Here is a 14,626-nt window from a genome sequence, read left to right on the forward strand (position 1 = left end):
GATAATGATATTTGAAAATCATGACTGAAGAGGTCTTAAGTAATTTATGACACCTTTAAAGATTAGATTGGAGCATCAAAATTTTGTCAGTGAGGAGAAACATCAGTAAGGCGATATAGTAACTCAAAATATATTTCTTCTAATTTAATTTTCAGAAGGTTTTTTTGATTGGATATTGTTTTATTGTTTTGTTTTTAAAGGAGGGGTTGCTATTCAATAGATGAGTTAAGTCCCTTATGTTTACTGAGTTGTTACTGCTTAAAATATTGCAGCATTGATAGAGTGCAGTCTTGAATCAAGAGAGAGCACAGGACACCAGTTATTTCAGTGTGATCTTTCTTAATATGTTTGTTTGGGCTTCACATAGTCTGCTTTTATCTATTTTTTCCACAGCAACAAATTTAAATTTCTTTTTATTGAACATTTCTGACTAAAATTTGAGTCAGCATTTCACCATTTGTGCCTTTAACAGCACTGTAACTATACAGTTACTTTTTGGGGGTTTTTTTGTCTACACTGTATGTAAATATAAGTTAAAAGTAAAATGTTTCTTCAACATTTTTTCTTTTAAAAGCCATTTCTAGGTAGTAGTGACTGTGTTAATCAAATATCAGGGAAACTAAAATTGGGAAAAGAAGTCCTAGCTACTTTGGAAGGACATTGGGTAAGTATTTTTATACTGTAGCTTTACAAAAAGAATTCTATTTTGTGGGAAAAAAATTAAAAATCAAATTTTATAAGTTCACTTATCCCATTTCTAAAAGCATCACTATTCAACATCAGTTTCAATTTAACAAATATTTTGGTATTGCTCTGTATCAACAGTATTTAGTTTAATGTAATATTTGATCTTTCCAAAACTTTAAATCAGTAAAAGTAGCTAACACTTACATATCACGTACTATGTACTGCATTGTTTTAAAATGTTACTCATATTAACTCATTTAATATTTAGTATAATAACCCTATGAGATGAGTATTATTATTGTCCCCATTTTACAGAGGAGGACACTGAGGCACAGAGAGTTTAAATAATTTGTTCGAAGTAGTGAAGTAAGATTTCCCCCCAAGCACTCTGGCTTCAATGCCGTGCTTTTACACACAACAGTATACTGCCTCTCACCAGAAGAGGCATTTTCAATTAGGGTTATATTTTCTTTTGAGGACCATGGAAAAGATACAGTGTTTTTTGAGAGCAATGGCTTTTATTTACTTCTCTGCTGACCTAAATTCATATTTACATAATTTTGTTAAGAGGAACTTATTATATTAATAAAAAGGATCATATCATGCTACTGCCAAATGCACTCTCACTGTAAACACTGGTATATGCTTTTTTCTGCATTATAATCAGAAAATGATGAGAAATATGATGAGAAAATGAAGATGGACCTAGAGACTCAACTAAGAGGCTACAATGCTCTGTTATTTTTAAAATTTACTTCTATCTGAATATCATTTGGAAAAAAAGATAAAACTGTTTTTTAACAAATGAAATTTATAAGATTGTGCTAAGATTTTTAATGCTAAGAAAGGCTTTTACGTTTTTCTACATATATTGAATACGTAGATGGTCTACAGCATCTCATTGTAGCTATAGCAAACACTATGCTCTACTTTGACAATTCAGAGACAGTTGTTGAGGCTTTTTGCATGTAATTGTCTAAAATTTGTTTATTAAGTGAAACTTCTGAAATCTCACAAACTTCCTCTGCATTCAACCAAGTTTTTAAATGAAAAGTATTAGGTATTTAATCTTAATGTTTCTATAAGAATGACAAGAGATCTGGGGCTTTTAGAAAAGTGCGTTATATTTGTTTTAAAAATGTCTTTCACTGTGGGATTGTCAGGAAGAAATTATTATTATATTACTAAACTACAGAATTCCCTTTTAAATAGAGATAATTCTCTACATTAATTTTTAATTTCTTTAAATATAGGATAGTGAAGTTTTTATTACTGACAAAAAGACTGATAATTCAGAGGTTTTCTGGAATCCAACACCAGACATTAAGCAGTGGAGATTAATAAGGCACACTGTAAAATTTGAAGAGCAAGGAGATTTTGAATCAGAGAAGTAAGTATACCACTTTTCAGCTCACTTCATGAAAAATCAAAGAGTATTTTTTGTAATCCCTCAACAGTATGGTCACTTTTCTGTTTTTAATTCAGCAAAATAGTTCAACATTTATGGGATTTGACAAGATTTTGTTTTGGTGTATGTGAATGTCAAATAATTATAACACAAATCATGCTGCTCTTCTGCAGCTCTAAACTAAACTTCCTATTTTTTCCTTTCTCTTCTTATCTGCTCCAGGGCTTATTTTTAAAAAAAAAGAGAGAGAGAGAGAAGAAGAAGAACAAAAACTTCTTTGTTTGCATAAAATGGTGGGACTAATGATTCTTGGTTTTTATCTGGCAGCTGTTTTCTAACCTGGGTTAGGCATGTAGAACTTTAGGCGAAGTGGTACAAAATCTACTTCTGTTTTGTTTTCTAAAATACAAAAATCACGCCACTGGATGTGCAGGCTTCTAGAGGACTTATATTATTTGGGGACTAATTAAGGCCATAATTTATGTTCTTAAATCATGAAATTCTTCCTGGATCTCCTATACTTTTACACCAAAAATATTGTATACATACTGCCCAATCGTATTCTTCTATTTCTTTCCTTGTGGTAGGAGAAGGGGGTAGCTGTGTAAAAGACACTCTACTAGGTACTTTATACACATTATGCAGTTTAGTTCTCACTACATGTTTGCACATGCATATCATTCTCTTCTCATGAGGATTCAAGTCTACGTGCACTTTCCTTGTATGCTCAAAATTGAGGTTTTCAAAGATGGAAGGTTACGTATGCACCAGTTCTGAAAATTCTGTTTCAGCTATAATCACGTGATGCTCTCCATCCAGAGTGAAACTTTGCCAAGGCATACGACAATTTTTGAGATGTGGGTCTAATTTAATGTATTTTAAAGATGAGGAAAATGAGTCTTAGACAAGATAAGTAACTTTAAGTTCACCAGCCAAGAAGTGGCACATCTAGGATAAAACCCAAGTCTATCTGATTCCCTAGCCTTTATTCTTTGAGCCCGACATGCTATCTTCCCAGATGGGTAGAATACAGATATATTTTTAAGTATCTAGTAAAACACTAAACTTTAGTAGGGGAAAAGATTTTTACCTCAGTATTTTTTTCTGCTAAATCAATGTTCTCAACACTGGCTGCACATTAAAATCACCTGGGAAACATTAAAAAAAAAAAAAAAAAAAAGCAATACTTGGGCCCACTCCCGGAGATTCTGATTCTTTTTAATTCCCTGACAAATCCTACACCCAAGGTTGAGAAACATGGCAGTATACTTCTGGATCTTTGAGGCCAGTGGATCCTAAACAGTATGTACAAGAATCATCTAGGGAGCTTGTTAAAAATGTAGATGCTTGAGCCTTCATTACATTTCTACCATGTGGGTCAGCACCATTCACTTCCATATGTTTAAGAACCCATGTAATAAATTTCTCTGGCCAAGAAAAAAAATTGGTCTCCACTGTCTCACTCTATTCAAGGCATCACTTTTTATATCTTGACTTGTTTCTAAGCATCCGAGCATAAGTTTTCTCAAAGCCAAAAACCCACATGGGCATCATTTTCTCTCAAGGGGAGTCAAGCCTATTCCATGCAGATTTGATTTTCTGTTGTTCTTTTCAATATTATTTTTGCACATGTATTAGACTCTGGCAGCGGGTAACTCGAGCCATAAATGCCAAAGACCAAACAGAAGCTACTCAAGAAAAGTATGTTTTAGAAGAAGCTCAAAGACAAGCTGCCAGAGATCGGAAAACAAAAAATGAAGAGTGGTCTTGCAAGTTATTTGAACTTGACTCACTCACAGGAGAATGGCATTACAGGTTTGCAGAGTAAGTAATTAAAAATTATATTACAAACAGTATCTCATAGTTTTTTGCCTTCATTTCTAGTTTTGTTTTTTTTTTTTTGATAACATCCTACAGCTTGGCTTGGGTTGTTATTCTTTTTAAATTTATTTATTTATTTATTTTTGCTGTGTTAGGTCTTCGTTTCTGTGCGAGGGCTTTCTATAGTTGTGGCAAGCGGGGACCACTCTTCATCGCGGTGCGCGGGCCTCTCACTATTGCGACCTCTCTTGTTGCAGAGCACAGACCCCAGACACACAGGCTGAGTAGTTGTGGCTCACAGGCCCAGTTGCTCCGCAGCACGTGGGATCTTCCCAGACCAGGGCTCAAACCTGTGTCCCCTGCATTGGCAGGCGGATTCTCAACCACTGTGCCACCAGGGAAGCCTGCTAGGTTTTTTTTATTGTTAGTATGAATAGTTTTTAAATTAAACAGTATGTGAGATTTTACCCTTGATGTTCCATTCATTATAAATTTGACTCCATGATAGTAGTTAGCCTATAAGATAAGCTGAGGATCAGAAGATTAGATATGACATATCTTAATCTTACAGCTAAGTTTATAATTACCAATGAAAATCTAATCATAGAGTAGAAAGTTTTTTAAAACGTTTCTGAGCGTTTTGCTTTGTCATTAAACAAGTGGTCTTTTTTCATTTATGTAGTACTCGACCATGGGATCCACTTAACGATATGATACAGTACGAAAAAGATGGTGTTATCCAGACCAAAGTGAAACATCGCACGCCAATGGTATGTAATAAAAAAGTGACTAGATCCTGCTCTGCATATAAATTTTTAAAATTCGTAGTATCTTTGGTTACCAACCTTTAAAATTTGGCTCCTCAATTTAAAATTTCAGGTCAGAAAAATGATACAGTAGGCAGCGCCAAGCTATTTTGCCCCCAAAGAAACATAAAAAATCAAGCAGAAACTGTCATAACCAAATTTGCCTGAACTCTGGAAAACAGTCAGAGGTTTGCAGCAACTAAGTGAGAGCTGAATCAAGAATCAGGTGACTTCAGAGCCTCGAGAAGGCTTCATGGCATTTTTTACTTGCTCTTGTCCTAATGCCTCCCTGGTGCAGTGGCAGTCGTGAAGGGTCCCCACATTCCCATTGTGAGCCCTGGTTCCACAGGAAGTACAGTAGACCTTGTTAACAAATTGTTGTGTATGTCTTTTTTTTTTTTAACATCTTTGTTGGAGTATAATTGCTTTACAATGGTGTGTTATTTTCTGCTGTATAACAGTGAATCAGCTACACATATACATACATCCCCATATCTCCTCCCTCTTGTGTCTCCCTCCCACCCTCCCTTTCCCACCCCTCCAGGTGGACACAAAACACCGAGCTGATCTCCCTGTGCTATGCAGCTGCTTCCCATTAGCTATCTGTTTTACATTTGATAGTATATATAAGTCCATGCCACTCTCTCACTTCATCCCAGCTTACCCTTCCCCCTACCCGTGTCCTCAAGTCTGTTCTGTATATCTGCGTTTTTATTCCTGTCCTGCCCCTAGGTTCTTCAGAAACTTTTTTTTTATATTCCATATAGATGTGTTAGCATATGGTATTTGTTTTTCTCTTTCTGACTTACTTCACTCTGTATGACAGTCTTTAGGTCCATCCACCCCGCTACAAATAACTCAATTTCGTTTCTTTTTATGGCTGAGTAATATTCCATTGTATATATGTACCACATCTTCTTTATCCGTTCATCTGTTGGTGGATATTTAGGTTGCTTCCATGTCCTGCCTATTGTAAATAGAGCTTCAGTGAACATTGTGGTACATGACTCTTTTTGAAGTATGGTTTTCTCAGGATATATGCCCAGTAGTGGGATTGCTGGGTTGTATGGTAGTTCTATTTTTAGTTTTTTAAGGAACCTCCATATTGTTCTCCATAGTGGCTGTATCAATTTACATTTCCACCAATAGTGCAAGAGGGTTCCCTTTTCTCTACACCCTCTCCAGCATTTATTGTTTGTAGATTTTTTGATGATGACCATTCTGACCAGTGTGAGGTGATACCTCATTGTAGTTTTGATTTGCATTTCTCTAATGATTAGTGATGTTGAGCATCTTTTCATGTGTTTGTTGGCAATCTGTATATCTTCTTTGGAGAAATGTCTGTTTAGGTCTTCTGCCCATTTATGGATTGGGTTGTTTGTTTTTTTTGATATTGAGCTGCATGAGCTGCTTGTATATTTTGGAGATTAATCCTTTGTCAGTTGTTTGTTTGTAAATATTTTCTCCCATTTTAAGGGTTGTCTGTTTGTCTTGTTTATGGTTTCCTTTGCTGTACAAAAGCTTTTAAGTTTCATTAGGTCCCATTTGTTTGTTTTTATTCCCATTTCTCTAGGAGGTGGGTCAAAAAGGATCTTGCTGTGATTTATGTCATGGAGTGTTCTGCTTATGTTTTCCACTAGAGTTTTATAGTGTCTTGCCTTACGTTGAGGTCTTTAATCCATTTTGAGTTTATTTTTGCGTATGGTGTTAGGGAGTGTTCTAATTTCATTCTTTTACATGTCGCTGTCCAGTTTTCCCAGCACTACTTATTGAAGAGGCTGTCTTTTCTCCATTATATACTCTTGCCTCGTTTATCAAAGATAAGGTGACCATATGTGCTTGGGTTTATCTCTAGGCTTTCTATCCTGTTCCATTGATCTATATTTCTGGTTTTGTGCCAGTACCATATTGTCTTGATTACTGTAGCTTTGTAGTACGGTCTGAAGTCAGGGAGCCTGATTCCTCCAGCTGCGTTTTTCTTTCTCAAGATTGCTTTGGCTATTCAGGGTTTTTTGTGTTTCCATACAAATTGTGAATTTTTTTGTTCTAGTTCTGTGAAAAATGCCATTGGTAGTTTGATAGGGGTTGCCTTGAATCTGTAGATTGCTTTGGGTAGTATAGTCATTTTCACAGTGTTGATTCTTCCAATCCAAGAACAAGGTATATCTCTCCATCTGTTTGTATCATCTTTAATTTCTTTCATCAGTGTCTTATAGTTTTCTGCATACAAGTCTTTTGTCTCCTTAGGTAGGTTTATTCCTAGGTATTTTATTCTTTTTGTTGCAATGGTAAATGGGAGTGTTTCCTTAATTTCTTTCAGATTTTTCATCATTAGTGTACAGGAATGCAAGAGATTTCTTGGCATTAATTTTGTATCCTGCTACTTTACCAAATTCATTGATTAGCTCTAGTAGTTTTCTGGTAGCAGCTTTAGGATTCTCTGTGTATAGTATCATGTCATCTGCAAACACTGACAGTTTTACTTCATCTTTTCCTGTTTGGATTCCTTTTATTTCTTTTTCTTCTCTGATTGCTGTGGCTAAACTTCCAAAACTATGTTGAATAATAATGGTGAGAGTGGAAAACGTTGTCTTGTTCCTGATCTTAGATGAAATGGTTTCAGTTTTTCACCATTGAGGACAATGTTGGCTGTGGGTTTGTCATATATGGCCTTTATTATGTTGAGGTAAGTTCCCTCTATTCCTACTTTCTGAAGGGTTTTTATCATAAATGGGTGTTGAATTTTGTTGAAAGCTTTTTCTGCATCTATTGAGATGATCATATGGTTTTTCTCCTTCAATTTGTTAATGTGGTGTATCACATTGATTGATTTGCATATATTGAAGAATTCTTGCATTCCTGGGATAAACCCCACTTGATCATGTTGTATGACCCTTATAGTGTGCTGTTGGATTCTTTTTTTTTTTTTTTTTTTTTTTTGCGGTACGCCGGCCTCTCACTGTTGTGGCCTCTCCCGTTGCGGAGCACAGGCTCCGGAGGCACAGGCTCAGCGGCCATGGCTCACGGGCCCAGCCGCTCCGCGGCATGTGGGATCTTCCCAGACCGGGGCACGAACCCTTGTCCCCTGCATCGGCAGGCGGACTCTCAACCACTGCGCCACCAGGGAAGCCCTGTTGGATTCTTTTTACTAGTATTTTGTTGAGGATTTTTGCATCTATGTTCATCAGTGATATTGGCCTGTAGTTTTCTTTTTTTCTGGCATCGTTGTCTGGTTTTGGTATCAGGGTGACGGTGGCCTCATAGAATGAGTTTGCGAGTGTTCCTCCCTCTGCTATATTTTGGAAGAATTTGAGAAGGATACGTGTTAGCTTTTCTCTAAATGTTTGATAGAATTCACCTGTGAAGCCATTTGGTCCTGGGCTTTTGTTTGTTGGAAGATTTTTAATCACATTTTCAATTTCAGTGCTTATGATTGGTCTGTTTATATTTCCTGCTTCTTCCTGTTTCAGTCTTGGAAGGTTGTGCATGCTTAAGAATTTGTCCATTTCTTCCAGGTTGTCCATTTTATTGGCATAGAGTTGCTTCTAGTAATCTCTCAGGATCCTTTGTATTTCTGCAATGTCAGTTGTTACCTCTCCTTTTTCATTCCTAATTCTATTGATTTGAGTCTTCTCCATTTTTTTCTTGATGTCTCTGGCTAATGGTTTATCCATTTTGTTTATCTTCTCAAAGAACCAGCTTTTAGTTTTATTGATCTTTGCTATCATTTCCTTCATTTCTTTTTATTTTATTTCTGATCTGATCTGTATGATTTCTTTCCTTTGGCTAACTTTGGGGTTTTTTTGTTCTTCTTTCTCTAATGGCTTTATATGTAAGGTTAGGTTGTTTATTTGAGATGTTTCTTGTTTTTTGAGGTAGGGTTGTGTTGCTATAAACTTCCCTCTTAGAACTGCTTTTGCTGCATCCTATAGGTTTTGGGTCATCGAGTTTTTATTGTCATTTGTTTCCAGGTATTTTTTGATTTCTTGTTTGATTTCTTCAGTGATCTCTTGGTTATTTAGTAGTGTATTGTTTAGCCTGAATATCCTTGTATTTTCTACAGATGTTTTCCTGTAATTAATATCTAGTGTCATAGTGTTGTGGTCGGAAAAGATACTTGATATGATTTCAATTTTCTTAAGTTTACCAAGGCTTGATTTGTGACCCAAGATATGATCTATGCTGGAGAATGTTCCATGAGCACTTGAGAGGAAAGTGTAATCTGCTGTTTTTGGATGGAATGTCCTGTAAATATCAATTAAGTCCATCTTGTTTAATGTATCGTTTAAAGCTTATGTGTCCTTATTTATTTTCATTTTGGATGATCTGTCCATTGGTGAAAGTGGGGTGTTAAAGTCCCCTACTATGATTGCGTTGCTGTCGATTTCCCCTTTTATGGCTGTTAGCATTTGCCTAATGTATTGAGGTGCTCCTATGTTGGGTGCATAAATATTTACAGTTGTTATATCTTCTTCTTGGATTGATCCATTGATTATTATGTAGTGTCCTTCTTTGTCTGTTATAATAGTCTTTATTTTAAAGTATGTTTTGTCAGATATGAGAATGGCTACTCCAGCTTTCTTTTGCTTTCCATTTGCATGGAATATCTTTTTCCATCCCCTCATTTTCAGTCTGTATGTGTCCCTAGGTCTGAAGTGGGTCTCTTGTAGACAGCATATATATGGATCTTGTTTTTTTTATCCATTCATCCCATCTGTGTCTTTTGGGGGGAACATTTAATGCACTTACATTTAATGTAGTTATTGATATATGTATGTTCCTATTACCATTTTCTTAATTGTTTTGGGTCTGTTACTGTAAGTCTTTTCCTTCTCTTGTGTTTCCTGCCTAGAGAAGTTCCTTTAGCATTTGTTATAGAGCTGGTTTGGTGGTGCTGAGTTTTCTTAGCTTTTGCTTGTCTGTAAAGCTTTTAATTTCTCTGTCAGATCTGAATGAGATACTTGCTGGGTAAAGTAATCTTGGTTGTAGGTTCTTCCCTTTCATCACTTTAAACAGTCCTGCCATCCCTTCGTGGCTCGTAGAGTTCTTCTGCTGAGAAATCAGCTGTTAATCTTATGGGGATACCCTTGTTTGTTATTTGTTGCTTTTCCCTTGCTGGCTTTCAATAGTTTTTCTTTGTATTTAATTTTGAGTTTGATTATTATGTGTCTTGGCCTGTTTCTCCTTGCATTTATCTGTATGGACTCTCTGTACTTTCTGGACTTGAATGATGGTTTCCTTACCCATATTAGGGAGTTTTCAACTATAATCTCTTCAAATATTTTCTCAGTCCCTTTTTTTTCTCTTCTCTTCTGGGACCCCTATAATTCGAAAGTTGGTGCGTTTAATGTTGTCCCAGAGGTCTCTGAGATTGTCCTCAATTCTTTCATTTCTTTATTCGGCTCTGTGGTAGTTATTTTCCACTATTTTATGTTCCAGGTCACTTATGCATTCTTCTGCCTCAGTTATTCTGCTATTGATTCCTTCTAGAGAGTTTTTAATTTCACTTATTGTGTTATTCATCATTGTTTATTTGCTCTTTAGTTCGTCTAGGTCCTTGTTAAACATTCTTTTATTTTCTCCATTCTATTTCCAAGATTTGGATGATCTTTACTATCATTACTGTGAATTGTTTTTCAGGTAGACTGCCCATTTCCTCTTCAGTTGTTTGGTTTGGAGGGTTTTTACCTTGCTTCTTCATGTACTGTGTGTTCCTCTGTCTTTTCAGTTTGCTTAATTTACTGTGTTTGGGGTCTCCATTTTGCAGTTTGCAGATTCATAGTCCCATTGTTTTTGGTGTCTGCTCCCAGTACGTAAGGTTGGTTCAGTGGGTTGTGTAGGCTTCCTGGTGGAGGGGACTGGTGCCTGTGTTCTGGTGGATGAGGCTGGATCTTGTCTTTCTGGTGGGCAGGACCACATCCGGTGGTGTGGTTTAGGGTGTCTGTGAACTTATGATTTTAGGCAGCCTCTCTACTAATGCATGTGTTTGTGTTCCCATCTTGCTAGTTGTTTGGTATAGCCTGTCCAGCACTGTACCTTGCTGGTTGTTGAGTGGAGCTGGGTCTTAGCGTTGATATGGATATCTCTGGGAGAGTTTTCAGCACTTGATATTATGTGGGGCAGGGTGGTCTCTGGGGGACCAGTGTCCTGCACTCAGCTCTCCCACCTCAGAGGCTCAGCCCTGACACCTGGCCAGAGCACCAAGACCCTATCAGCCCCATGGCTCGGAAGAAAAGGGAGATAAATTAATTAATTAAAATAAAGTTATTAAAATAGAAAAAAATTATTAAATATTTAAAAGTAATTTTAAAAAGAGAGAGAAAGAAAGAAGAGAGCAACCAAACCAAAAAACAAATCCTCCAATGATAACAAGTGCTGAAAACTAGAAAACAAACAAGCAAATAGAAAATAATGGACAGTCAGAACCCTAGGACAAATGGCAAAGAAAGCTATACAGACAATATACACAAAAGAAGCATACATATACACACTCACAAAAGAGAAAAGGAAAAAAATATATATGTAAGAAAATAAAACACGGAAGAGAGCAACCAAATCAGTAAACAAATCTACCAACGATTATAAGCTCTAAAACACTAAACTAAGATAAAACATAAAACCAGAAACAAATTAGATGCAGAAAGCAAACCCCAAGTCTACAGTTGCTCCCAAAGTCTACCGCCTCAATTTTGGGATGATTCGTTGTCTATTTAGGTATTCCACAGATGCTGGGTACATCAAGTTGATTGTGGAGATTTAATCCATTGCTCCTGAGGCTGCTGGGAGAAATTTCCATTTCTCTTCTTTGTTTGCACAGCTCCTGGGGTTCAGCATTGGATTTGGCCCCGCCTCTGCATGTAGGTCGCTTGAGGGCATCTTTTGGGAAATCTGAGGTCTTCTGCCAGCGTGCCGTAGGTTTCCTGTAGGAGTTGTTCCACATGTAGATGTAGTTTTGATGTATTTGTGGGGAGGAAGGTGATCTCCACGTCTTTCTCCTTCACCATCTTGAAGGCGCCTCCAGCTTCATCTACTTGAAAGCAGTGGCCTATAACATCTCAGTGATGGCAGCAAGAGAAGAATCCTCTGAACTCTCCTCTGTGTAAAGGAGGACACCATGCCATGTGTCAGTGCAGCATATGGGGAAATCTATGGGTGGCATCATAGTGTCCTTTGTGACTCAGGGGTCTGTCTTTCAAGCCAAACAGCCATCGTGCACAGCACCATGCTCTTCTGAAAATTCCTGCATCCAGGCTTCAAATGCAGAGCTCCATCAGAAGGCTTCTGAGTGCCCCCAAAGTCCTGCCTGGCTTCAGCCCCAATGGCCTCTCCAGAAGTGGGAAGTGCCAGGATCCGACCTCTCCATAAGGGGGGGTGCACTGGGGTTGACCCCTCCAGAAAGTTGCATGCAGGGCTGTGTATGTCTTTTGTAACCTGTCTGGGGCTACCCTGAAGGATTTATGCAGGGCATGCATCTTTTTTTTCTTTTTTCTAACTCAGAGCTGAGCCAGAAAGGCTGCAGGCATTGCTTGAAAATAGTACAAGCCCAAACTAACAACCTGCAGATACCTGGGGCAAAAGATTACAATAAAACACACAATAGGCCATGTAAGGCCCAGGAGAAAAAGCTAGGGAGAGATTCTTTGGGAAACTAGGGCGTTGAAAAGCCCCATGTATACAGGAGAATCTAGAAAGCCATGAAAATGCCCAAGGCAAGATGCTTGTGCTCAGAGAAGACTTGCAAAAACCCTCACCTTTCACCTTAAGCTAATTTCTAGGCTTGAAATGTTGAAGGAGTGCCCCTACACAGAGCCTGTCTGCTAAGACTAGGAGAGTTTGGGTTTTGGGGTTTTTTTTGTTTTTGTGTCTTGTTTGTTTAGCTACTGGTGTTCAAGGAAATCTATGTCAAAATACTAGCTAAACACAAGCTGAGGAACACAGGCTTCAGTGACCATGCACAACAAGAAAAGTCTTTGCAAATATAGTTTGGGAAATTTACTGAACAGATGGAGTACAATAGCCTTCAACAATACAGAAAGCAGCACACCCTGGAGAAAGTGGAAAATATGATTTCCAGAGTTACCACCTTATAATATTTAGATGTGTAGTTTTCAACAAAGAATTAAAAAGCATACATAGAAACAGGGAAATACGAACCCATTAAAAGGAACAATGTAAGTTGACAGAAACCATTCCCGATAAAGTCCAGATACCAGACTTACCAAAGACTTTAAAACAGTTATCTTAAGTATGTTCAAAGAGTTAAAGGAAACAGGGACAAAGAACTAAAGGAAATCAAGAAAAAGTTATATAGACAAAATCAGAATATCAATAACAGAGAAATTATACAATGAAACCAAACAAATTCTGGAGCTCAAAAATACAATAATTGAAATGAAATATTCACTAAGATATTCAACAGCAGATTTGGAGAAGGTGGAATGCAAGAATCAGCTAACTCAGAGATTGGACAATTGAAATTATGTAGTCTGAGGAACAGAAGAAAGGAATGAAGAAAGTGAACAGATGCCTAAGGGACCTATAGGGCACCATCAAGTGGATCATCATATACATTAAGGGAGTCCCAGAAAGAGAAGAAGAGAAAGAGGCAAAAGAATATTTAAAGAAAAAAGTCCACCAAATCCCCAAATTTAATGAGAGATATGAGTCTATAAATCCAAGAAGTTCAACAAACTCTTAAATAGGATAAACTCAAAGAGACCCCCACACCAAGACATTATAAGCAAACTGTCAAAAGTCAAAGACAAAAAGAATCTTGAAAGCAGCAAGAGAGAAGCAACTTGTCACATATAAGCGATCCTTGATAGGAATAGTAGCCAATTTCTCACTAGAAACCATGGAGACCAAAAGGCATGAGATGACATATTTAAAGTGCTGGAAGAAAAAACTTGTCAAACAAGAATTCTATATATGGCAAAACAGTCCTTCAAAAATGGGGGAGAAATTAAGACATTTCCAGATGAGTGAGGTCATTACCACTAGACCTTCCATATAAGAAATGCTAAAATAGTCCTTCAGGTTGAAATGAAACTCAGAGCTGTATGAAGAAATAAAGATTTTCAGTAGAGGTAAATGGATGGGCAAATATAAAAGCCAGTGTTATTGTAGTTTTAGTTTACAACTACACTTCTTATTTTTTTCAGAATTTGAAAGATTAAATGAATGAAAAATCATTACAAATCTATGTTACTGAGCATACAGTGCATAAAGATGTAATTTGTGACAACAAAAACACATAGGGAGGGGCAATGGAGCTGTTAAGCAACCAAGTTTTTGTGTGCTATTGAAATTAAGTTGGTATCAATTCAAGCTAGATTGTAATAAATTTAGGCATAAATGTCATTCTCATGATAACCACAAAGAAAATATCTAAAACACATATACAAGAGGAAATGAGAAAGGAATCATTCATTCCAAAAAATATCAATTAAACACGAAAGTAGTAATGAAAAAAATGAAGATCATAAAAAGGTATAGGGCATACAGAAAACAGCAAAATGGCAGAATTTCTTCCTTATCAGTAATTACCTTAAGTGTAAATTGATTAAACTCTCTATTCAAAAGGCAGATTGGCAGAACGGATTAAGACAAACATGATCCAATTATATGCTGTCTACAAGAGATTCACTTTAGATCCAAAGACACAAATAGAGTAAAATGGAAGGATAGAAAAAGTTATTCCATGCAAATAGTAACCAAAAGAGAGCTGGGATGGCTATACTAATATTGGACAAAATAGACTTCAAGTGAGAAACTATTACAAGAGACAAAAAAAGACATTATGTATTGATAAAAGAGCCAGTTTATCTCTATATATGTACCAATCTATGAAGCCCCAAAATGTATGATGCAAACATTGACCGAATGAAGGAAAAAATAGACCATT

The 14,626-nt window shown here is 36.8% G+C and overlaps 1 protein-coding gene across 6 annotated transcripts in view; it reads left to right on the forward strand.

Annotated features, from left to right (window-relative positions):
- Window positions 1-14,626, forward strand: part of OSBPL8 (oxysterol binding protein like 8) — a 204,585-nt gene that overhangs the window by 178,387 nt on the left and 11,572 nt on the right. For all 6 annotated transcript variants that reach the window (XM_032644817.1, XM_032644815.1, XM_032644818.1 and 3 more), the window contains 4 exons: window positions 575-664; window positions 1,941-2,077; window positions 3,734-3,919; window positions 4,599-4,686. In XM_032644817.1, coding sequence (XP_032500708.1) covers window positions 575-664; window positions 1,941-2,077; window positions 3,734-3,919; window positions 4,599-4,686 — 501 coding nt within the window. The remainder of the gene's footprint in view (window positions 1-574; window positions 665-1,940; window positions 2,078-3,733; window positions 3,920-4,598; window positions 4,687-14,626) is intronic.

This window comes from Phocoena sinus, chromosome 10 (genome assembly GCF_008692025.1).
Source record: "Phocoena sinus isolate mPhoSin1 chromosome 10, mPhoSin1.pri, whole genome shotgun sequence".
Classification (NCBI taxonomy): Eukaryota; Metazoa; Chordata; class Mammalia; order Artiodactyla; family Phocoenidae; genus Phocoena; species Phocoena sinus.